The sequence below is a fragment of the Bolinopsis microptera genome, chromosome 1 (genome assembly GCF_026151205.1).
Source record: "Bolinopsis microptera isolate Bmic1 chromosome 1, MBARI_Bmic_1.0, whole genome shotgun sequence".
Classification (NCBI taxonomy): Eukaryota; Metazoa; Ctenophora; class Tentaculata; order Lobata; family Bolinopsidae; genus Bolinopsis; species Bolinopsis microptera.
This window is the reverse complement of record NC_087072.1, coordinates 182,977-209,971: the sequence shown is the minus strand read 5'-3', so window position 1 is coordinate 209,971 and position 26,995 is coordinate 182,977. Positions and strand designations below refer to the sequence as shown.

General features: G+C 39.1%; 2 protein-coding genes across 2 annotated transcripts in view; one reads left to right on the top strand and one right to left on the bottom strand.

Annotated features, from left to right (window-relative positions):
* The window catches only part of LOC134816918 (transcription activator BRG1-like), a 762,051-nt gene that overhangs the window by 591,700 nt on the left and 143,356 nt on the right, over positions 1-26,995 (bottom strand). The window lies entirely within an intron of this gene.
* On the top strand, positions 20,674-22,351 carry LOC134823466 (uncharacterized). The gene is made up of 2 exons (XM_063834936.1): positions 20,674-21,834; positions 21,989-22,351. The coding sequence occupies exons 1-2, from the start codon at positions 20,712-20,714 to the stop codon at positions 22,084-22,086; spliced, it is 1,221 nt and encodes a 406-aa protein (XP_063691006.1). The 5' UTR covers positions 20,674-20,711; the 3' UTR covers positions 22,087-22,351.

Here is a 26,995-nt window from a genome sequence, read left to right as displayed (position 1 = left end):
TACCCTAGACCACTCTAAGCTAATAACAAAATTAAATAACTATGGTATCCGAGGAAATGCTCTAAATCTTATCTCTAGTTATTTATCTAATAGAAAACAATTTGTGGACGTTCTTGATGTAAAATCTGATGAATTACCTGTAGAATTTGGAGTCCCCCAAGGGAGTGTGCTCGGACCTCTACTGTTCATACTGTACATAAATGATATTTGTAATATAACAAGTCTAGGTAAATTTGTTCTATTTGCTGACGACACTAATATATTTGTTGCAGCCGACTCAAAGGATAAGGTATATGACATGGCTAACAAAATACTGCAGGCTGTTAATAATTACATGATAGTAAACCTACTACACATTAATGTAAAAAAGTGCTGTTACATGTACTTCTCTCCAAATAAACGTAACAATAATGAATTAGACGCCGATATAGATAGCTATTACCTATCCATGAATAACAGGGTAATCAAGCGTGTTAGTCAAACTAAATTCCTTGGAGTTATTATTGATGACAAATTAAGTTGGAAACCACACATACAATCTCTTAACAAAAAACTAAGCAGTGCTTGTGGACGTATCTACCGTATTAAGAAATGCTTACCAGAATCACTATATAAACAAATTTACCATTCTCTCTTTGAATCACATCTCGGTTTTGCTATTTCTGTGTGGGGAGGTATTCCTAATATCCAGTTAAAACCACTATTTATTACTCAGAAGAAATGTATAAGAATTCTATTCGGAGACCATAAAAGGTATGTAGACAAATTCAGAACATGTGCTAGAGTTAGACCGTTCGGCTCCCAACGTTTGGGTTGCGATTTTTATGTTAAGGAGTCTACCAAACCTCTATTTGCAAAACATAAATTACTAGCTGTAGAGAACCTATATAGACTACGTTGCCTAATGGAATTTTTTAAGATAATTAAGACAAGAGTACCAATTTCAATGTTCTCTTTGTTCACCATATCTCATAGGAAAGACAATATGTTAATCACACCTTCTCCAACTAAACAATTCATCTATAAATCAGCGTGGCTGTGGAATGAGTTTTGTAAAATTGGCTCATTTAATTTTAATTCCTCTTGTTCTTCTGTTAAGAATAAATTACAAAAGTCATTGATGAATGCCCAAAACAGGTATGGTGCTGAATGGAATGACAAAAATTTCACTGAATTCTAAGTTAAACACAATATAATCCAGGTATCGGCAGGCGCTGCCGCCAAACGACATTATCATGCATATACTTCTTTATTTTCAGCAGCTAGTATGTTAGCGCGCATAACAAGGCGCGCTAGCATTTTGGCGCCATTCTAGGTTTCACTGATTTCACAATACACAATACACAATATGTCCAATTTGATTCTAATTGTTGCTCCTAATCTGATAATTCTAATGACAGTGACTGCTCCCTATTAACCAACCGACCAACATTTTCGGTCGAACCCTAAAATTACTAATACCAAATTTAAACCCCACATATGCGTGTATAGTCTCCAAATCTTCTCTCTGCTCTCGGACTTTGTTCTTTTGAATAGAACTGTTTGTATACTTTAACAAATAGTGATTTTAACTTTGAGATAAACTGCTAGATTATTATATTTTTGTACCAATGTTCACCTAACTTAACGTCTCTCACTGACACCATCACCTGGCAACCAATTTTAAAGTATAATTTATTAACGATCTGACTACAGACTGGCGGTCAACGTTCCCCGTTTAGTAGCTTAACGGAGGGGGTAATCAGGGCACGTGTTAATGAAAAATGTACGTGTCCTTCCACAATCCCCTCTGTTGGGTCACACGATATTGGGAACTGAGATCGCTATCGTGTAACTAGAAGCAGTATATGCAAAGTAACTTAGGTGATAGGTGATAGGCAATATGAAATTACACATCTTACTTTAACTTTATCCCGTCACCCATGGACTTATCAATTAACGGCTGGTGGTGGTGTCATCGTTTGTCGTACTCAAAACGTTTCGCGGTTGCGAATGCCGGCCCATCGAGGAAAATCTTTTTACTTTGTATTTTAACCATTATAAAGTGTGATTAGTCGGATATAGTACTGAGTTCAAACAGTCCCCGAAACGAAAAAGCAAACATTTGATTTTTGTTTCGGCGACTGAATCGTTGATGGGCCGGCAAATATTTGTTGTCGAGTAGTGTTGAATACTCATATTAACATGATTATTGATTTAATTTAGGAATTGTATATAAATATCTTTGACCAAGTTTAATTGTTAATGAGAATGCACCCCAGCACTGGGCGCGCGCGGCGGCTTTGATGTTAGCGGCTACAAGCTTGAAGCTAGGCAGCTGCAGAAAAAATGCCGCTTGCGTTCAGTGTGGGGCTTTTCGTTTTTGATTTTACAAATGACAAAGCAACTTTTAATGGTTAATAATGAAATTATCGGATATTTATAATTCAATATGTATTGATTCTTCTGTGGAAAATAAAAATTGTATTTTACTTAAAAATAGGATAATGTTTTTGACGCGCTTGTTTCGGCAGTCGCGCGCTACTGCAAGCGAGAGGGCTCTGGTTAGAGCAACGCAGTTTGTAAGTTAAATTTTTAGTCAACTTTTATTCTGATAGACATTCAAAACGTTAAAATATTTTTTCTGCATACGATGACTAATAAACTGGGACCAAACTTGTTATGTAAAGGATCGTGGACTACGGGCTTGCTGTTAATGGACTAGCCCGGCACGCGCTACTTTGTAGCATGGCACTCCCATTACCAGCAAACCTTACTGGCTGGCCGTGTTACTAAAGGTGGTTTTACTTAATGCTTGGAGGACTTCGCCGCTTCGACGCGCCGCGCGAACTAGCATTCTTGCTTCGCATCGTCGACGATCGTTGCTCTGCTTCGCAGAGCAACGATCTCGACGGATTGACATCGTCAATCAACTTAATGCTTAAACAGATGGCTTGAGCTCGCGCGCGACATTAGGTGATTTGCACGCATGGCAAATTCCAATTTTCAAGCCGCCAGCACGTGACACAATTCAGCCAATCAAAGGACAGGAATCCGCAAAATTAAAGTTGCAACTTTTGATTTGTAGGTTTACAACCTACCAGGACGCGCGCGGGTCGACGGTCCATGGAACAGATATTTTACGAGTATCACCCGTTAACTTTTGATCGGCCCAAAATAAGACTATTCTGAAGATTTTGAGATAACTTAAAATCTACAATGTACAATATCCTTAATTTTCCTCCTGGGGAGGAAACGTTATTTTTACACGGTGACAATTTTGCAAAAAACCGGAAGTCTTTATTTCTTTTACTTTCCAAGTTAGGCCCCAGCCAATAAGATTTCCTGGGCTTGCTTCGGGCCATTAATTCTAGAAGAAAGCGCGGCGCGCGTCACTTCGAAAAAATTTAGACGAGTACCATTGTATCACGTGGTGACCCCCACGGACGCTACAGGGGGAGCCGCGCACTTCGTGCGCGGCGGGTCATACAACGTATGACAAGAGTAACATCCGTCAAACTGTTTTTAGCTTTTTGAATTTGTTGATTTCTTGACTCACCCTGGCGCGCGCAGATGGGACCTCCTTTGGACGTTTTTATTGCTTATTCTGATAGGAAACGTTTTGTAGCCGAATGAAGATAACAAATTTTTATTTGAGTTATTAATTATGATACAATGTGATTGCAAATTAATTGGCAAACATTACTGTAAAAGATTCATAAAAATTGTTAGAATTTTAAAGTTAATATAATTAAAAGACTCCGCACATAACCAACTTTTTAAACAAATACGCGTCAAAGATTAGTAGTTCAATTGCGAATATCATATTTTGTTAAAAATTTTGTTTGCTTTTTGACCTTATACTCCGATAGCCGAATATCTTATCTACAATACAATATAATTTTTATGTACACATTAACCTAATTTAAAAAATGAGTGAAGCTAGAACGAAAAAGATGTTGCGACGATAAGTTCTAGTTTTAGTAGCGCACTAGAATACGTCAATATGCAATAATACCCTCTTGAAACAATATTTGTGACTGCGGGATCGGAGTTCACAAAATATTCACATTTAAAGTTTATTCCTGGCAGTGCAGAGGCCGCGCAAACTAGCATTTTTGCTTCGCACCGACGAGCAACGATCTGGAATAGCAACGATTTGGAAGGGTTGACATCGTCAATCAATGCAGAGCCGATTTGTTTATAAGTTCCATTTTGATCTTAGCTCCTTTTTGTCATTTGAACCTCTAAGTTTAGTTTATTTCGTAGCACTTGCCTCGGGCAAGTTCGAAGGAATTTAGACTAGTAACATCCGTCAAGTCAAATATTAAAAGTTTAAATAACAAACAAGACCAAAACTACATAGGTATCGACCTGGCCAAGATATTGACATCGAAAGCTGCAAGCTTATTATTATAACTAATGATGAAAGAAAATATTCTACCAATTTATAAAGATTTTACTGAAACTTCAACATTCTTGACCTCAAATTTATGCTTGTGTTTCGGGTTTTAACTTTGATCAAATATTTTTTAAATTAAGATTTATGATATGATTGACGCGTATCTAAAGTAATTATTATTAACGTTACCATGGTTACTGTCCGAATAAAATAAGAGTTCAATTAAGTAATTGTAATGACTCTTCATACGATTGGTTAATGATCATTAATAAAGTCTCCACAACTAAAATTCACGGTAATTTCTGCAAAGAACTCGTCTTATGTCTCTTCTCAACCCCTGACTCCTGCATACTATTATAAGAGGAAAAAGAAGAGAGTAAAGAAGAGGGAGAGTTGAAATAGAGACCCCAATCAGTGGACAAAGGTAACTTTTAGTAATCATTATCTGAAGATCAGGTATTGGGTACGCAAACAACACACACCAAGTGACCGTCATAGTTCCGTTGCAAAGGAAGAAGAGAACGGAGAGGATTAAAACTGTGGTGGTCACGTGATTCCAATCTATAAAACGAGGTGTGTCTGTGTTGTCATGGTTACGGTTTTTATACCAGACGCTGAGGACTAGGACTATTGTACAGATTAAAACGACAGTGACAGGAAGTATATAGTAGAAAAGGAGGCACAGCAGTTTTATGTTGTCTCTGAGATGGTGCTGAAGATTCTTGTTCATCGCTAGGAGACTGTCGCCAGGGAACGAGAACTCTGCCAGAGGAAGTGCCATGTCCTCCCAAAACTTCTCCTGATCATCAAACTGGACGCTGTGTAGAAAGTAGTACACATCCACAGCTGATAAGGAGAGGAGGAGAGATATGTAGCTTATCATTATCACGTGTAGAATTAGCAGATTCGGCTGGTAGAACGGGGTCACGATCCTTATCGTTCTGAGAAGAGACAGAATCACATTGAAATGAATAGAGCAGCAGTACGCAAACAATCCGAACAGTCTGTAGGTGAGGTTGAGGTTCCAAAGAGTTGGAATCCCTATTTTACTGTATTTGAAGTACAGTATCTCCGCCACGGAAGGGAGAACGTGTCCCAGTGCTGCCACGATGTCCGCCAGTGCGATCAGAACAAAGAGCCGGTTCGTCAGTTTCTGACAGTGTTTGAGGTAGTGCACTATCAGAATGGAGTTTAAGATGAGAACCAGCAGACCGAGCACACAGTTCAGAGGGTCTACACTGCAGAAAGTTCTGTAAAGAATCTCACGCCCCGGATATTCGGCTTCTCCTGCCATCTGGTGGGAATATATCAGATAAACCACGCAGTGCAATATATAAATTGGTAAAACACCCTTAGATGCACAACAGCTAAATAAAGTTTAACAAAGCCTGCTTTATTTTACTTATAAATTTTACTTCAGAAACTTATGTTGTTATAGATTTATTAGTGCCACGTCGGACCTTTAGTAAAAAGAGTAAGTGAAGCTTGATCAAAATTGTGCAGTTGTTTTTGTCTGTTATCTTTACTGTGTTTACTTAACGTTACCATGGTTACTGTGTTAATCATACCATCTGGCAGCAAGATCATATTATTATAATGCAAGGAAATATATAATAAAGTGTACAAGTCTACTACTAGGTATCGACCCGAACGCAACCCAAAGAGATTTGTACAGCATGTGATTGATGTAATCAATCGAAACTTATTACAATTCGTGAGCCGTGAATGAATGGGAAAAGCGAGCGACCGATTTCATTCTTGGTATCATTTTGAATTTGCAGACGGTCAATCAAATTAATATCATTTCCTTTTGTTTGGGAAAGAGAGACACTGGCAGCGGTCCACATCATGGGTAGGGTCAAATAAAACTATTATAAAAGTACTTACTTGATACTTGATAAGGTCTCCTCAATCATTCGAGTGGCCTGCACCAAGGAATTGCCGCTTATGTCGTATCATCTCTCTCCAGTGCTTGCGATTTCCTGCCAACTCACGGACCTTATCAAATACAATGTCTGAATCTCCTGTAAATGTTACTGCGTCTTCCAGGACACAGGTTCGCCAATTCTTTCTTGGCCGCCCACGTGATCTTCGGCCGTGAGCAGGTGTCCAATCAAGTAGATACTTTGGTAGCCTGGTGTCCGGCATTCTAGAAACATGTCCAAACCAGCGTAGACGGTTGGCACTGATGTAGGTTATAACCGGGTTTATTCTTGCCCGCTCCAACACTTGAACATTGCTCGTCCGGTGGAACCACTTAATTCGAAGGATTCTCCTCAAACAGTTTTGATGGAAAACTTCGAAGCGATGTAGTTGCTTTGAAGTAGTGTTCCAGACTTCGCTTCCATAAAGTAATATTGTTAGAACCGCTGCAACATATATCCGTATTTTGGTGTTAGTTTGGATATTGCGATTCTTCCAAATATTACCGAGCTGATTGAATGCTCCTGAGGCTTTCTGGATCCGTGCAGACAAGTCCCGGTTAATAGTACCATCACTTGATATAATCGACCCAAGGTAAGTGAAGTTGCTGACTTGCTGGATAGCCGTGTCTCCTACTGTAATGTCCACCGTTGATGCTTCAGTATACGGCCTCTGTGATGTATTCTTGCCGATGGCCATAACCTCTGTTTTATTATAAAAGTGTACAAGTCAAATGCCCTACTACGTTTTATCGATAGTAAATCGTACGAAGTAAATCATACCCAACAATTAAACACACACGAATGAGACTCAAGCAACAGATTGATAAAACATTGATATCAAATTTCAAATATTTTTTGCGTGTTCGGGAAAATTCTTCAGAAAAGTAATGTTACGTTGTAGTGAATGTACACTATTGTAGGCGTATTTATATTGGGTCTACTCTATAGTCTATAGTCTATAGGTTATAAAGCACTGGATACTGAGCTCAAATAACAGAATAATAATATTTGTTAAAGTATACTAGGTTATATACGATAAAAAACGGTTATGAGGTTATTATGAGTTAATGTCATTACATAATATGTATGTAATTTATACAGATATATATATATATAACAGCATGTCTATAAAATATCTTTTAGATACTACATAATTAAATCTCGGGTTGATATTTTGTTAGACCAGATCTTGATTTCCCGAAATTAGATAGAACCGCTAACAATGAAATGAAATGGAGTATTTATATCCCGCTCATATGATTGTATGCTCAAAATTAAAACAGAAGGGACTAAAATAAGGCACTCAAATCTCTTCTGGTTTTTTACTAAAAAGTGATAACTATAAAACTACGATTTATATTTAGAGCAGTAAGGATCGTAGTTTCCTCACATCTTCAATGGCAAATTGAAAGAGACGCTGCTTATTAAAAGCTTCAGTGTTTATACAGAAAAGATATGGAACCCACTGTATAGCTATATACCATTGCAGCGGAGGGGGTTTCAGTGTTTTCAGGATCAAACGGTTAATGAGGATCTTAATAAATTAGTAAAGGGGGATTCATCCTTGGAGAACCCGGCGAATGTCCTTGTTGTACGGCAGTGTTAAACAAGAAACTGAAACCGAGGGGTTCCGTTCAGGCCCTTCACACTTTGTTTCTGTCTAGTTCTAATGTACCGTCACAATAGTGACTTTAAATATATTTAAAACAAAAATTTCGAATTTGAAATTTTGGAAATTCTCTCCAGTCCTGTTGATGAGATTATAAATTTTAATTACAATTTTTTCTGATCGCTTTCCAGTGGCTCTACAGCGATTGAGCTCTTTATTAGTCATTATAGGGTTATTTGTATTTTAAGGCACAGGCTGTGCCCATACCACACATATAAGTGTAATGTTAGCGATAATACGAGCAGTAAACTAGATAAGATTAATTAGTAGAAGAGAAACTCGTTAAAACGTTCCATGAACTCTTCTTAAACATAATATAACGCTAATATAACCCTATATAAGTATAACGTGGTCTGCATTAAAAATATTTTGATAATTCCGGCTAACTCATTATTTCTGGGATGATGATCTCGTTTGTTGTAATTGTTATCACCTGTGCAGCTGTAGAGGCTGCTGACATTGAACCAACTCAGGACCATTCTCCTTGTCAAGGTTACATTTTAATTAGGGATTTATAGAATTTATAGTACATCAACTTTTTAGAATACCACAAATATTAACCAGAATTGCAAATAATACGACTTTGTAGCCCGATTTTAATAATAAGCTTAATTCTTTTTTGAAGCAATAGTTTCAATATAGATGAAAGAATAAATTGTGTACACAGTTTCGCGCGCTACTGCAAGCGAGAGTGCTCTGGTTAGAGCAACGTACACAGTTTAATAATATAATTTAAATATCAGGACTGCAAAACATCATGAAGGTGTTCTCTGCCTCTCCCGAGTGTGCCAATGAAAGAAGCGAACTGCTGAAAAGTGTGGCTGACTATCTGAAGAACCTTATGCAAGGAAATGAGGGGGATATGGATGGAGAAGCTGAAATTGAAACTGAGTTGAAATTGAAATTGAAAAGAAAAGTGAACATGCAAGGAATCAACGGTGATTTGAAAAACGAGGCTGAACTTGAAACTGAATTGAAACTTAAATTGAAAGGAAAAGTGAATTCATAGTTATAAATGTTACATTCTTACACTTATAATGTTACATTCTTACAGTTAAACTTATAAAATCGTTTTTCTATTCTATCCATCATCCATGGATCACATCACTAATCCCCACTGAGTGGGTGATTTAATCTTCCCTGCGAGACCCCGGATCTCAGGGGCCAAGTCGTCGGCATCTCGCTTATTGCGCAATTAACGTTAACAATCAACATTTCTAAAGTACAGTAACATCATTACTCCTTCATTAACTCCTTTATTCGTTCTGCCCCCCTCCTTGTATTACTTTTATTCTCATACCAAGTTGACTAACCTCCGTGGGGCTCGGATTAATTGCATTCCTCCGCTTAATCTTGCTGAAGTCTCTTATGTATGTATAATGTGTATGTGTGTTTATCTGCATTCAATTTTGAGGAGGGCAATACTCATTCGAGGATTTTGGGTAATGATAATCATGTGATAGCTTGCTAATTCCAATAGTGTGAACCTAATGCTAACCCAATCACCTGATACCACGTGATGGCTGCACAAAACCGTTACAGTTTGACTTATCCAATCATAAAAAAATATATTAAAAATAAAAACTGCGGACATGAACGTTCATTTGGAAAAAATTAACATCGTTTTCATTAGATTTGATGATAGTCCTCGACTGAGTGACACTTCAAAAAATATTTGGGGTAAATGACATGGTTATGACGTGGTTATGACCATGTCATAACCATTACATGGCATAACCATGTCATAACCATGTAATTCTACATTTATACAACTTGTGCCAAGGAAACTCAGTTTAAAACATTCACTTTGTAAATTATTTGTGCACGCAACGTTATACTTATATCTTACTATATATCTTACTGTATATAAAGCGAGACGATATACAATCTATCAGCTACAAGCTCGGTACACATCAGAATCCCCAGAGCCTCCACGCTCCGTTTGTCATCCGACATCTTTTTATGAGATTTTGGTTTGTTTTCAGTAACATTTATCATTATGAGTCCCCCGATGCCTAAATTGGACAACTTAGCAGTTAGATCAGTTAGGGCATCTTGTCAATTGAGATACTTACAGACTACGAGAGACCACGGTAATATCCCTAGAGGTATTGCTACTCAAATCAATTTTAGGTGTGCAGTTAAAGACACTTTTTATGTAGAATCCTGTAAAGCGCTTAATCAGTTACAGAAATCAAGAATGCTAGACTTAGTCATAGATAATCAAGTAATCAGGTCTCAGACTTTGCGTAAAAGCTTTTATAGTTTCAAAAACTGCATCAAATCTGCACTTCCCCCATCAGATCATGAAAATTTAGAGAATCATTTATCTAATTTAATGCACAAGGAGAAACTTGAACTAACCAAGCGTCATGAATCTAAGTTGAAGAGAGATAAGGACTATGCTATTTATGTTGCACCTTCATATGTGGATAATGCTAAACCTGTGAAGAAGAGGAGAAGAAGGAAGAGAAAAAAGATTAATCGTACCACATCCCACAGACATCAGAGGACGTTAATCAAAGGTACTCTTCCCAAGGTTGAAGACTTGTCAATGGAAAACATGTCCAGAACAGTTGTAAATCTTACAGACAAAGAGCTTAGTAAAGAGCAACTCTATGTCTTTTTCTTGTCTCACAAGTTTGCACCTACACCTCCCCTACCAGATCTAAGCCGCTTCGAGAACGATCTGTGTAGATGGTTTTCTAAAATGAGAGCTAAAGTTGTATTTGATAGCTTTAAATGTGGACCCAACAAAGCAGATAAGAGAGTTACTGACATGGAACGTTGTCTTATAAAGACTGATGCATCACGTACTTTCGAATCTTGTAAAAACCCTGCACTTGAGGCATTTATAAAATGCTGCAGAGCAGAAGTAGACCTCCACAGGCCAACTCAGAAATTCGTCTCACCAGATAACATCGCTGCGCCCATCAGAGCAGCTCTCAAAGAAGTCAAAGGTTGGAAAGACATTGTAATCAGACCATTCGATAAAGGAGTAGGATTCTTCCTTCTTAGTGAAGAAGATTATATTCAACGAATAGGTGAACATTTAAATGATAGATCTGTATATAGTATTGTAAATAATGTAGATGATTTAGTTGTAGAATTGATTGATAAAATTTCGAATTGGACAATTGAGTTTAAAGATGAATTAGGTATGTCCAAGAAGGTCAAGGAGTGGGTTATTCCATGTGCTGAGCTTAACCAGCATGGAAACATGTACCTGAATCCCAAGGCACACAAACCACCTTTGTATCCTGGGAGGATGATTACCACCGGCTGTGGTTCATACATTGAAAACCTTTCTGCCTTGACTGCGTATGAATTGAAGAAGGCTACTTTGAATTATAGAATTATTGATACCCCTCACTTTCTGAGGAAGATTGATAGCCTGAACGAGTCTAGCATATTGTTGGGAAAGGAGGTTATACATGTTGCCATCGATATATCTAACATGTTTACCAACATTCCTAGGGATATGGGGATCCAACAATGCACTAAGCACCTGAATAAAAGGAGTAGTGGTGATCAATTGTTTAGTACAGAATGCATTATTAGTGCACTAGAAATTACTCTTGATTACAACATTGCTTCATTTAACGGTATAACATACCGCCAGGAGCGTGGAGCAGCGATGGGTCCTAAGAACTCATGTGAGTATGCTGATTGTGCTATGGATAAGATTGATATTTTAGTTAACGAAGGAGATCTAGAATATGGCCCGCCTCATAGACCAGCATTCTGGGGTAGATTACGTGATGACATTTATATGGCTTGGCCCGGTACTGTTGAGGAATTATTACAATTCATGGAATGGCTCAATAGTATCCACCCAAACCTTTTGTTTACTTACGACTACTCTAGGGACGGCGTTGAGTTTCTAGACACCTATGTCTATGCTGTTGGTGATGTTGTCCACACCAAACTCTACTCTAAACCTAGTGACACCCACTGCTACCTTATCCCCACGTCATGCCATAGGAACCATGTTGTAAAAAACATACCTTTTGGAGTGGCGAGGCGGGTGAGACAGAACAACAGTGAAGACACTAACTTCTTGGAGCAGAGAGAGGTCTATACACGTTACCTTCTAGCCCGAGGTTATCATTCCAGTATTATAGAAGATGCCTTTAACAAATTTAGTGATATAGCTAATAGGAAAAACTTGTATACCCTTAAAGACAAGGATGAGTCGACTGCCTGTTTAATACCCATGGTGATGGATCAAAATCCAGCACTTCCCAACATGGGGGGCATTATCCATAAGTATAAGCACCTTCTCAACCTTGATCCGGCCCTGAAGAAGCTGGTACGTGCGGACAGTGTATTCGTGAGTCATCGAAAGAATCAAACTATCGGTGGCTTGCTTGTACACAATAAGTACCGTGCCAGTGGAACTTTAAACTGTGATAATGAGAGAGAAACAACTGCAAGCCAGATCCAGGAACCAGACTCCGAAAGTCTAAGGGCGGTTCCCGGGGCTGTCGACCCAGGGTGCCATGCTTGTGGTAAATGTTATGTTTGTAAGCAAAATTTCCTGTCCCCCTGTTCCAATTTTAGTAGTCACCATTCTAAACAAGTTTTCCCTATAACTAAGTATATATCTTGTCAGAGTTATAATATATATAACCTCATTTATTTAATGGAGTGTAAGACTTGTAAACAGTCGTATGTCGGTTATACTACCTCAAATCTCCCTAAGAGATTCTCTAACCATAAGAGTCACATAAAGAAAGGTATAAGAAGTTGTAAATTAGTTAACCATTTTTTAGATATTGATCATGATTTAGATTTTAGTACCATAGCCTGCTATAATTCCTCACTTAGTAAGCACCTTTCTGTCATTATAGTAGACGCTTTAGTATTTGAGCCTAATATTAGTAAAGCAGACAAAGAAAAGGCTATGGAAGCTAGAGAGGGGTTCTACCAGACCCAATTGAAAACCCTTGAACGGTTTGGGGGTATGAACACCCTTGATAGTAACCATCTACTTTTTAAATCTGCCGGAGCTTAGTTTTAGTTTTAGTATATTTTGTAGATTTTATTTAGTTATACCATTATTCCAGAGACGTGCATATTACATTTTTTACTTAAGTATAAATTTTACAGGTTTTTGTTGTGATTTTAAGTGATTTTCCGAGAATCAGTTATCAGTATTTAGATAAGAGATAAGATAAGAGTACATTTTTAACGGCTTTCAGTTTCTTTTTTAAATTTCAGTTCATCAGATTTTCCCACTGCTTTTAGTTTGTATTTATTCTCAATTGTATATGATTCGTATTTGTTGTAGTTACTTTAATGATATAATTTCTCAGAATTGATGTAAATAAACGATGCAAAGACTTTCGAAGATCTAATCACAACCGCTTTCTTTTATTGTGTAGAAGTCCAGTCATGAAATATATATATTTATCTGTGCCATTTTACTGACACCACGGCATCAACTTTAACGCGAATTTCTGCAAAAACCGTAAAAGATATACAAAAGAAGACAGACTCTGAACCTTTTCACGAGAAGAAACTCTCAGCTCCTGATCATGCCGACTCTGACAGTGAGTACGATTCATGCGATCAAGAACCAGAGGACTCTGGAACAGAAAAAGTTGGAATTATGAATCACTCTGAAACTGACTCTATTTCAGAAAATGATGTCAATGTACCCAACGACAGAGATGATGAAGATGGATATCTCGCCCAAGAACGTTCTTCAAATGTTGGTATCGCAGTCAATACAGAAACAGAAACAGATAAAGGAGAGGGAAGTGTTGCTGAGATTGCTGTGGCCCCAAATGAGAAACAGGTCAATGACGAACTTAAGATGGGTAAGGTAGAGGTGACCAATCTGCCGGAGGAGACAGAGCAGGAAACAGCAGGAGTTGGTAACCCTCCGCAATCTGACTCTTTACCTGGCAGTAATGACAATAACAGTAAGATTACAAACATTACCATTCCGACCCCATTCTTACAAAACAACGCCCACGAAGAAGTTGTCAGATTAAGGAACGGGGCCGTGGTTAAAGGTTGGCTAAAAGAGTGCAACATAAAATGTTACAACAAAACGGCAGACTGGAGCCGAGTGTATTTCATTGAGTACCTGGGCAATGTGGCATCAAGTAACTCTCCGTTGCAAAACAGTGTTACAAGTGATAGATATGCCCTTCACCCGAAAGTTATCAAAGAACTGATCGTATACCTGACAGACGATGCAGTAGTGAAAGAACTTAGCGCTCGAGGTGCATCTATCGCCGGAACGCCTGAAAAGAGAAAAAACAAGCTCACAGGTCTGTTCATTGATCTATACGGTGCCAATAAAAGCCCGGTCAAAAACAAAAATGCTAAGAAGGGGAAACATGGGAAGAAAGGAAAGACGAAGTTGGGCCAGAACCACAAAGACGACTATACTAGTACAGAACCGGTCTGTGCACAGCCTGGCCCGGGAATAAAGACAACCATAATTAAGCAAACACCTGAGTCTCATGATATTAACGCAACAATACTAAGTGTTGTAGAAAGCCCCCTAAAAACGCTGGAAAATTGTATGCTGAAGCTAGATGATCGGTTATTAAAGCAAGAAAGTATGGTTGCAGCACTATCGAAGAAGATGGATGCCATAATACAAAACCCACTTAAAAACAACACTGAAATCGCTGAACGCTTCCACCTTCTGGAAGAAAATGATAAGACCCTATTCATCAATATCAAAGCGCTAAATACGGATAGTCAACGGTGCTCTGAAGAGACCCTGAAAAAATTTAACTCAATAGCCCAAACGGTTGATAGGTTGGAGTCCTTGGTTAACATCTCTCCAAAGCCTGTCCTCTGCTCTTGTCACTGTGATGCAGAAAAAAGCCGAGATTTAAAAATGAATAGTCCCCTTAAAACAGCAACCATCTGCCGCTCACAGGATGCCGACTCTCAACGAGAAACTGTAACAAATGAAATTTTAACCCATGAAGAAACTGGTCCATTTACAGTGGATATCGGCGTCCAGACAGAAACCCTAAGAAACAGTTTATCTACAAGTCCGTCGACGACGGACAGTTGCGCCCAGACAGAAACAACTGTGTACGAGATTGCAACTCAAACCGAAGAAATGATCCCTCATTCTCTAAACAGTGCAAATGAAACAGCCGATATGGAGGAACCATCTGCTGACGACATTGAAAGAATCACCTTTGGCCTGCAACAACTTATAGAGTCAGTTAAAGATAAAGAAAAGATGATAATGGATCAGCTAAGCGACTTTACTTGTGAGCCAAATCAAAATGATACCATCAATTGTCTGCAACAACTCTTAAGCGCAACTAGAGATAAAGAAAAGGCGATATCAAAGGAAGTTGAGTCAAATCGCGATGAAACCATTCATAAGTGCTCATCATCTACCACGTTGTACTCGGAGATATTAGAGGTTAATGCGGAACCTACGGCGTCGATAACTGACCAACCTCCAAGCGAGGCTGAAGGGAATTTGCATGAAGCATCTCCCGAAGTAACTCATAAACCACAACAAGCATCACTCACAAAGTCAAGTCACGAGTATCAAAGAAAAAAGAAAGTACTCCTAGTGTATGATTCTTACCATGAAGACTTCGACCAGCGAAAATTCTCCAGAAGTTATGATATTAAAAAAGTTCAATACAGCTCAGTTAGTGACTTAGTGGAAAAACAGAAGCTCATATCCGAAATCAAAAGCTTCAACCCTGAGATAATCTTTATTCACTTGGGAATAAATGACATCAAGAGGGGGCTAACGTTCCCCACTTTCATAAGAAACTTTAAAAGTATCCTTCGATTGGCCTTAGAAGAAACCAATTGCAAGATATGTTACTCGCTCATAATACCAACACCAGGTAACCCTAACCTCAACACAAAGATTCAAGCTGCCAACCAATATATGGGTGACTTTATAAAATGGCTCAGAGAAGAGAACTACTATGAAGACCGAATATGCACAGTCGGTAATGACAACCTCAGCGGCTACTTGGAGAGATATGTTACAAAAGACGGTGAAGCACTGAGACTTTCGCCCAAGGGTTTAGCTAAACTATGGCTCAGATGCCGAGATGCCCTTAATAGAACGTCAACCCTAACTAGGCAAACTTTACATGAGTTCACCCGAAGCAACGATCATAATGAATAATACAGGGAGCGTAATTGTGGGAAAACTGCAGAGAGACAATAGCAGTAAAGTTGATGAACTATCCCACACCGCAGCACAAAACCATGATCAGGACCTCTCAGTTGTGTCATGGAACATCAATAACATATCTCACCACTCACTAGGAAACAAGACCGAGATTGATGAGTTTCGTGAGATCATCGAGATGTCACCGATATTTTGTCTACAAGAAACAAAGGGAGAAGTAGTGGTGCCCAACTACCGCTGCTTTAACAAAAACAGGGTATCCTCAAGATCAGGAGGCCTATGCATCGGTGTTCAACGGTCGCTCGAAAAGTACATTACCCAAATCGAAACAGGTTCAACAGACATCCAAGCAGTATCCATTTCGAAAACGTACACAAAGGCCGAAAAGAACATCACTCTGATAAACATATACGACTCACCCGAAAATTCCTCTTATAAAGTCAGGATGAAGAGTCTTGGAGTTGAGGAGAATACTCTTGAAGCTCTTCTCCACTTTATCGGAGAGCAACTTGGTCACTCTGACATCATGCTAGTAGGTGACCTAAATGCTCGTACAGGTGGTGTCAACTTCATCCCAGTGACAAAAGACTGGATGAAAAAGAAGAAATCGAATGCACCCAGACCTTGCCGAGCCAGTAAAGATTCTGTACTAAATGAAAGAGGTAATAGATTCCTTGACCTTCTGGGCAGCTGTGACCTCACTCTATTGAACGGCAATGTCATTGGTGACATTTTTGGTGAGCTCACCTGCTATCAGTACAACGGACAAAGTGTCGTTGACTACATAGCAGTTTCACCGAGCATCAGGAATATGGTGAAACGGTTCAAAGTTCTTTCCTTAACTAACCTATCAGATCACAGACCTATCCTCTGTCAACTCTCAGTTAGAATCCAAATGATAGCCGCTGAATTAATTCAAGAGCTTCATCAAGATGCACCTAAAAGACCGAAATGGGATGGAGATGCAACGGCCCAACAGTTTACTGATAATCTTAACAAGGCCGAAATAACAAATCAGCTATTGGATATTTCGACCTCAACTCTTGATACAGTAGAAAACATCTACTCCACGAACAAGAAGTTCGTTCACATTCTTGAAAGCGCACTTTGCACCGATCAACCCTCAAACTGTGCCAATAGTGAGCAAAAGATAAGGTGTTTTTCTAAAAAGAAACGACGCAGTAAACTCCGCCCAAAACAAAAGTGGTTCGATGCTGAGTGCATTACAACTAAGCGAGAGCTTAATATTCTAACAAGGAAGTACGGGAAAAACCCCTCGGACGCCCTTCTACGAATCCGCTTCTACTCTAGGAAGAAGGACTATAAAAAATTGTTAAAAAGGAAAAAGGCTGTTTTCTTCCAAGAGTTAAACCAGGAAATTCTGCAGGAAAATAAGATTTCGTGGAAGAACTTGAAGAAACTGAAGAAGTTTAACGAAAAACCCTCCAAGCTGGACATATTCGACATGGCGAAGTTCTACCAATTCTTTCTGGATCTCTACAAAAAGAAGGATACAAACTTCCCACAGAATAGAACAGTGACTAAAGCAAATGAACAAATAATGAGCATACTAAATGATGAGATATCATCGAAAGAGGTTGTACATGCGGTGAAAACACTTAAGAACGGTAAGGCAGTTGGACTAGATTGTTTACTCAATGAGCAGCTTAAGTCTGCCGCCCAGAACCACTGCGCTCTCTCAGTGTTAGTTAAGCTCTTTAATGGTTGCTTGGACCTTGGTGTCTACCCATGGAACACTACGATTGTGAGCCCACTCCACAAGAAAGGATGTATCTACGACCCCGATAACTACAGAGCCATTGCGATCGGGAGCAACCTTGGTAAACTTTTCGCGACAATCCTTTTGGACCGTTTGCTAAAATTCAGGAAGGAACATTGCCCGGACACAGTAAACCAGCTTGGCTTCTGTAAGAATGCTAGAACTGTGGATCATCTGTTCACCCTTTCCACTTGTGTAGACAAATACGTGAATAACAAAGGACAAAGACTCTATTCTTGTTTCGTGGATTTTCGCAAAGCTTTCGACTCCATCAGTCGTGAAGCTCTTCTGTACAAGCTCTCAACCCTTGGTATAGATGGAAAATTCCTAAAATGTCTAGAACATATGTACAAGAATTCCAAAGCTAAGATCAAGCTGATCGCTAAAATATCAGACTCATTTGATATTCTTGCAGGTACGGAGCAGGGCCACCCAATGAGCCCCGAACTATTCAAAACTTACATCCATGAACTTTCGGAACGACTGAACAGTGTTCAAGACATCTCAAGTCCATTGCTGAATGAAACTATTCTGACCCACCTCTTGTGGGCAGATGATCTTGTCCTCCTCGCACTTTCGAAAGAAAGTCTTCAGGTCATGATCTCTGAACTTGAGTCATTCTGCAGAGAATGGGGGCTCACGGTGAACACCAAGAAAACCGCCATCATGATTTTTAATAAAAGTGGAAGGCAACTCAAAGAGAGTTACGGTTTTCAGTACATGGGAGCAACAATCCCATCAGCGAAAACATATTGCTATTTAGGGATCACCTTCTCACTGTCGGGCAGCTTTAAGACAGCACTAAACCTTCTACGACAAAAAGCTCTCCGGGCATACTTTGGACTGAAAAGTGAAGTAGACCTTAGCAATATATCCAAGGTCGCAGTTCTTAAACTGCTCGACTCCCTCATACTGCCAGTTGTATCGTACGGAGTGGAAGTCTGGATCAGCAGTAGCTCAGGAATTAAGGCTTTTGCCAGCACAACTGACAATACGAAGCAATCCCCACTGGCAGGCATTGCAGCTGACCCATTCGAAAGAATGCACCTCGCCATCCTTAAATGGACCCTTGGAGTTGGCAAATCTACATCCAACGCAGCTGTTTGGGGAGACTGCGGAAGAACCCCTATTGTAGTTCGATATGTTAAACAAGTCACCGATTTCCATAATCGCCTTGCAAGACTTGAACTAGAAGACTCACCAGCCCTAGCCAGGCACGCTTTTGCGGAGCAGAAGAAACTTGATTTAGGTTGGTTCAGAGCACTGGAATCAATGCTAATGATACTCGACGAGAACAAACTTGAACATCAACTTTACAACCCATTGTTATGTCAGGAAAGGGCACATAACCGATTTATCAATCTATGGGAAACAGAAAGACAAAGCAATAAGAAGCTTACGTTCTATAATAAAGTTAAAGGTGCTTTCGAGCAGGAGCCGTACCTCACGCTACCGTCGAGAACTGGAAGCAACTTAGTGGCTAGGATCCGAATGAGCGGACATAAGCTAAACGTAGAAACTGGAAGATATGGGAGCAGAACTGGAAGTCAACATCACAGAATTTGTGAATTCTGCAGCGAAAAGTCCATGATGGAGCTCTTTGTTAATCTTCCTTGTGTTGATCCGATAATAGAAGATGAAGAACACTTCCTTAGAACATGTCCCAGGTACCATTCCAGTAGGACTAACATGAAGGAGCCCACAAAGTCATTACTATTTCATGACATGAAGAGCCTCTTTCTACCGGAGCACATAGTGGAATTCACCAAGTTTGTCGCTCAGCTGTGCAGAACACGATTCCCTATAAAGAAGAAACACGAACATTAGTGTCTCAGTACGGGATATCACATTTCCTCCACAGCCCCTTCATTTTCACTTTTTCTTTACACTCATCAATCACCTTAATGGTAACGGATTTTCTATTTGGATTTCGGACTTTGACCTTTAGCTATGCTGATCTGACATTATCTCACTGTAATATAGATCTATTTTTTGTAAACCTTGTAAACCTTGTAAACCTTGTATACAACTGAAACTTTTTTGACTGGGTCAAATGCTTTAATGGCCTCCAAATCAGCATGAAAAAATAAAAAATTGGCCAAGAAATAGGAGTTTTAGAGCCCAAAATTTGGTACCCCAAGTGGTGTCAAAAACGCGAATTAAATAAGTAATAATTGTTTTAGTCATTTGAGTCTTGACACCATTTTAGGGTTAGACGGGTTCCTGCTAGTATATATAAAGCGAGACGATAGTTATCCGTGCCATTTTACTGACACCACGGCATCAACTTTAACGCGACTTTCCGCAAAAACCGTAAAAGATAGACAACTGAAGCTTTTTTGACTGGGTCAAATGCTTTAATGGCCTCCAAATCAAAACGAAAAAATAAAACATTGGCCAAGGAATAGTGATTTTAGAGCTCAAAATTTGGACCCCCAATTGGTGTCAAAAACGCGAATTAAATAGGTAATAATTATTTTAGTCTCTTGAGTCTTGACACCACTTTAGGGTTATATGGGTTCCTGCTAGTAATTATAAAGTTTGTTATACGTATAGCGAATAGTAGTGAGACAACGATCCTAGCCTACTATAAGTTTAATGGCAGATAACGATCGTAGTATAGTGTTTCATGTTTAAAACTTATGCATTATATTCCGTAGCAGATAATATTATCCTTTAACAGCACACCCAAAAACCATAGAAATAAGTTGTGAGTCTGTACAGGATTGCCACAGCAACGCTTTACCCCAGTATTGAGCTTACCATATTTCTGTCGATTACTAATCCTTGTTAATTTCCGTATAGCAATGATGATCACCTTCATTGTGACACTTTCCTTGGTTTGTGCTCTATCCTCTAGTAATGACGGACTGAAGGTCCGAGCTCTGTCATTTGGTCGAACAAGCGCAGACTATGTACAATTCCAACCTGGTGATATGTCTCCGTTCTCTACTTCCTTTACCATATGCTCATGGATGAAGAGACTTCATGATGCGAGTTATCCAATAGTGTTGAATTACAATCCAGGACATGTCATCGTCGGAGGCGACGGATATTGGAATAGTGCTATTAAAAGTTACCTAAATGTAAGAGGAAGATACGCAGGATTTAAACAGTGGTTCCATTACTGTTTATCGATTGTGGCTCGAGGTACACTGAGAGTGTACGTGAACGGTGCACAATCAGACAGCACATCAGCTTCAACTAGCTGGCTTACAATGGGAGGGACCATCACTTTAGGGAACTCTGAGTCTATGAGTACAGGTTACATATTCGGTGGACAGTTACACAAGCTGAACTGGTATTCTGAAGAACTGACCTCCTCCCAGATTAGAGAGATGTATGAAGCTGGTTTGTGTTCTACTGTAGAGGAGGAGTATAGCAGCAGGGAGATAAAATGGGAGCTGATTCTGACGAAACAGAGATACGGTAATGTTACAGAGTTTCTCCCAACAGAATGTGGAGTAGACCGCAAGACCAAGCTGGAGGAAACTGATGTTAAACATGCCACCATTGAGCAGAAACTACAAGAAGTGACTGAAACTCTTAACGACACTCTAACAGAACTGAATGGGACAAAAGCAGAGTGTAGGGAATCAAAGATTGTGCTCCAGGAAAAAGAAACCAAGCTTAACAGAACCGAACAGAAACTACAAGAAGTGACTGAAACTCTTAACGACACTGTAGCAGAACTCAATGGGACCAAGGCTGAGTGTAGGGAATCAAAGATTGTGCTCCAGGAAAAAGAAACCAAGCTTAACAGAACCGAACAGAAACTACAAGAAGTGACTGAAACTCTTAACGACACTCTTTTGGAGGCTAGAAGTCTTGAAACTGTAAGTAGATGGGACGTTCTGTTCACTCCCCCTTACCTGAATAAGCTCTTTACACGGCAGCTCTACAATCAACTGATCGACTGGGTCATGATGGGTAAATCTTTCGTACATTTTCTGTTGTCGTTTTTGTATTTCCCAGGAAATGTATAATTGTTTGTATAATTGTATAATTTTGTATAATTGTTTCATATTATCATTATTTAACAACGTGACCAGATAAAGTTCATACCAAACTTATAACATTTCAGAGGATTTCATTGGGGTGAACGTTACAGTGGGACTGGTGGAGCATTTCAAACAACACCACGAGGAACAAGAGGACCATGAAACTTGCGACGAGGACTGAACAACAACTACTGTTATCTACTATTGAAGTTTTAATTAAGTGCATAATACACTGTAACATTTGTCATTGGGCCCTGTAATCGTCTGTAATCATCTGCAATCAACATTTTAGCTGTAATATTAATATTACTAATATACTGTTATCAGCTATTAACTATCAACTAATATTATTCTATGTGACTGTATTAAACTGTACTGACTTAATAAGACGTAAACATTTATTATGATAATTACGATTTACAAATTATTAAAATCTTTGATTTTAAGCTGTGTTCAACTGTTAACACTAAAATTTGACGAAATCAACACTTATTATAAAAACTCCAACTAATTATCTGGCAGCTGTTCTAATGATATCTTTTAAACCTGGCAGCTGTTGGTAGGTTTAAATGATATCATTTGAACAGCTGCCAGATAATTAGTTGGAGTTACCAATTAGAGAGGAACTGAAGCGGTACGACAAAAATTGTACCAGATAAACAACTGACTGCTCTTTTATTTTGAAATTAGCGACCCGTCCTAATAATCACTAAGTAACTGGTAAAAGGACGACTTTATGATCAATGTTTTCTGTGCCTCATCGAATATATTTTAATATCTGATATAAAATATCAGTATCGGGGTCCTTCATCCTTTTTAAGCTACACCTCTAGAACGAGTCCAAAATTAAAGGGTTTATCAACAACCACGACATGGAGAAATAATGCGAAGATGAGTACATAATGGATGCTTTTTGATGATTTCGATGGCTTTCACTAGGTCACCCTTACATCTACCGCTTGTACGTCTGATGGATATTACCTACTGAGTATCAAGATACTGTCTACATGTTAGGAGGTGTAAAGATGGTACGTATAGAAAATGTCTTCCTTCTAAAATATCACCAATCGCTACACCTTAACACCTACGCTATGCATTTTTATAGGTAACTAGGCAATAATGCTAATATGAGGATCATCTACTTACCTACTATAATTAGTAGGTGAGTAGATGCACTTCAGCAATCCAGTTGGTTGATCTATTTTGAAAACATATAGTATATACTGTATACTTCTACGCTGTTAAATAATCCAACCAGAGAGTACCTAAAGGCTGCAAATTTGGCGAATTGTTCAGTATAATTGCATTGTTTTTTTCTCCAAATTTACCACACATAAAGATGTTTTAGGCAGATGCGAAATCGCACTATTTACGAAATATTAACGCACCTACAATAACTACATGTAATGTAATGTTGTAATGTAACTACATTTTGCCTCTGTTATAAGTATCAAGTAAGTAGACTAATATTTGCACTGTACTGTGTACTGTGCACTGTGCACTGTGTATTGTGTACTGTGTACTGTGTACTGTGTACTGTGCACTGTGCACTGTGCACTGTGCACTGTGTACTGTGTACTGTGTACTGTGTACTGTGTACTGTGTACTGTGTACTGTGTACTGTGTACTGTGTACTGTGTACTGTGTACTGTGTACTGTGTACTGTGTACTGTGTACTGTGTACTGTGTACTGTGTACTGTGTACTGTGTACTGTGTACTGTGTACTGTGTACTGTGTACTGTGTACTGTGTACTGTGTACTGTGTACTGTGTACTGTGTACTGTGTACTGTGTACTGTGTACTGTGTACTGTGTACTGTGTACTGTGTACTGTGTACTGTGTACTGTGTACTGTGTACTGTGTACTGTGTACTGTGTACTGTGTACTGTGTACTGTGTACTGTGTACTGTGTACTGTGTACTGTGCACTGTGCACTGTGCACTGTGCACTGTGCACTGTGCACTGTGCACTGTGCACTGTGCACTGTGCACTGTGCACTGTGCACTGTGCACTGTGCACTGTGTACTGTGTACTGTGTACTGTGTACTGCCCACTGTCCTATAAATTATCTCCAAGTTAAATCTTACCGCGAATAAGAAACCTTGGCACCAAGTTTCAGCATGAATGAAATTAAATGGTGGTATGGTAATTGAAATTAGCAGAATATTAGAATAGCTGAGTGATTCCGTTTCCAAGAACCCTGTAACCAACTGTTACCAGTAACCTTTGACTTGTGCGTATAAATCAGATAACAGGTAACACTAGCTGGCACTAGCTGGTTTTAAACTAGAACCTTCTACGATATTCAGAAGTTGTGGTTCTGGGAACTCTCTAGAATGATTTCTGGGATCTGTAACTATGGTTACTGGGATCTGTCCCAACCATTTCTCGTTGAAATCGCTTTGTTTCAAATTATTTCCGACCAAAATATTTATTTAACTGTACTAGCACTTATTAACCAGTATACTGTGAATATGACTAAAATACTATGTTTCCTGATAAATATCAAGGACAGTATTTTGATAACCTAATTTACCAATTTTATGAAGAGATCAGTCAAGGTAACCCATAATTCACAAATACGATCTAAATTTTCAATTATCTTGTTTCTGCAGATCAGCCATAGGTGATAAGAACCAACATTTTAAAACCGGTGACTTCAAACATTAACGGGGACTTCAAACAGTTGCTAGGTAACGGTACCATTAACGGGTCTTTTGATCCATTCCGGAGAAAAGTCCGGACTCATTCATCGCACGCTTAATTATAATCTGTTAATATAATCTGCAAATATTTCAGATTTTAATTATGCCGCACCCTTGAAATAAAATATTCATTTTTAAAGTTGTCATTTTCTCAAACTTGATCCGAGTTCCCGAACATCATCAAAAATGCCTTTCGTAAAATTCGTGTCTTTAGCACTTGTGCTTGCTCTGTGTGGGAGTGCAGCAGGACAAAGCAAGTGTCTCCAACTAAAGAAACAGGACAGTATGTATGGATACAACCTGGCTCGCGGGAACAGGAAGTCCGTCTACTTCCCTCTATTGCGAGTGGGAACTCAGAGTGCGGACAGGAACCTTGGAACGATCAAGCTTTACAACCGACACACGCCCATCATCGAGTTACAAGTGACAGTTACCATAGGTGATAACGGAGATTCTACGCTGATTTTAGGCGCGATGCACACAACAGAAGCCGGATGTGGGGACCTCACTACAAATGACTGCGTCAATGATGTTCCTGAAAGCAGATATCCGATGTGGGCAAACTGCCAAGACTTCAACTTCAACGCCTTGACCCCACGTGGACTAAACCTGGAGATGAGACTGGAAGGTAAGTTCCTGGTGGTGTCTGTGGAGGGGGACCTGGTAGGAAAAGTAGCCCTCCCTCCTATAGGCTGCATGCCCCACGCCCTGAGACACACTATCACAAGAATAGCTTACATCTCCGGAACAACTCTCGTGCAGGCCTTCATCTGCAATTAGGAATAGAAGCAAGGGACAACACGTCGTACAATTATTAGCATGTGGTATTTTTAATTGTCCGCTAGGATTCATGACAAACCAACAAACTGAGAAGCGTGGCTTTTTCAATCATATATTTTTTATTATTATTATTTTATCGATTTACAACATTCAACTTTGTGTGGATTTTTAATAGCCAATATAATTACAATTATGTAATATTTTGAGTACACGTTGTCTAGTTCAATGAATACAATCAATTTATCAATTCATTTTTATTTGTTATTCGTGTCCCATCATACGGAAATATTTTACATTAACGATAAAAACAAATTTATGAATTGTAAACCTTGATTCTGCAAAAGTTCAGTGCACATAAGTTGGGTTTTATAATATGAACATAGCCATGATTAATATTTGAGACCTGCAACTGCAAGTGTAATTTTGGTAACTACTCATTTAAGGATTCCGTCGCCACAACTTGAAAATTCGATTTATACTCGAAAAAATGCCCAAAAAGTAGTACAACTTTTGGATTGTTAATGGTTTTGAATGCCCTCGAGCCTTCATTTTAATGTCACATTGTCTTGCTACGCATTGTACAGAGTGTGTAAACACAATGTCCGGTCAAGTAACGTCTGATAAGGTAATGGCTAAATTCTCTAAAGATGTAACAAGAATTGCGCACGTTGTTTCGTTTTGGCGGACGCTAGATTTCCATTTCACATTTACTATACATTTACAATTTAAGTATAACAAAATGTTACGGAGTCCATGAGGTTAAAGGGGAGTATAGTAGTAAGAAAATACACGCTTAGAAAAAACCATCAATTTAAATGGAATTTGGTAATCTTTTTTTTGCCCTTATGAGTGGGTCAATCGACAATCATTTATTTTGAATTGTAGTTCAAGTTGACGAAGTGAGAGTCTCCACACTAAGTGGAGACTCTTTGTCATACGTTGTATGACCCGCCGCGCACGAAGTGCGCGGCTCCCCCTGTATCGTCGAAGACGGTACTATAGTGAAGCTGAAGACGGTACTATAGTGAAGCGACCGTGGGGGTCACCACGTGATACAAGAGACTCTCACTTCGTCAACTACAATTCAAAATTAAATGGAATTTATTTAGATTTAAATTGAATAGCTGTGTGTTACTGTTAGAGTTATAAAATTAAACGTCTTGCTCATATGGGGCTTAATTGACGATTTGAATCCTGCGCAGCTCGGCGTGGCCCCTGCCCCTTGGTGCATCGCGCTACAACTATATGTGTTGCTATGTGTTGCTATGTGTTGCTATGTGTTGCTATGTGTTGATATGTGTTGCTATGTGTTGCTATGTGTTGCTATGTGTTGCTATGTGTTGCTATGTGTTGACTGTTGCTATGTGTTGCTATGTGTTGCTATGTGTTGCTATGTGTTGCTATGTGTTGCTATGTGTTGCTATGTGTTGCTATGTGTTGCTATGTGTTAATATGTGGCATGATAGTAGCATAAATTCATAGTTACGGGGTCTAATTGTCAAGGTTTCTGTGACAATGAACTGGGTTAATATGCTCAAGGACTGTTCCAGGGTGAACTGGTCCTAGTAGAAGATGTGCTAAAGATGTGCTTAATAATAATTTCT

Coding starts and splice junctions, on each gene's coding strand:
- LOC134823466 (XM_063834936.1), top strand. CDS start 20,712: ATGATGATCACCTTCATTGTGACACTTTCCTTGGTTTGTGCTCTATCC. Junction 21,835..21,988: donor GATCGACTGGGTCATGATGG/GTAAATCTTTCG, acceptor ATAACATTTCAG/AGGATTTCATTGGGGTGAAC.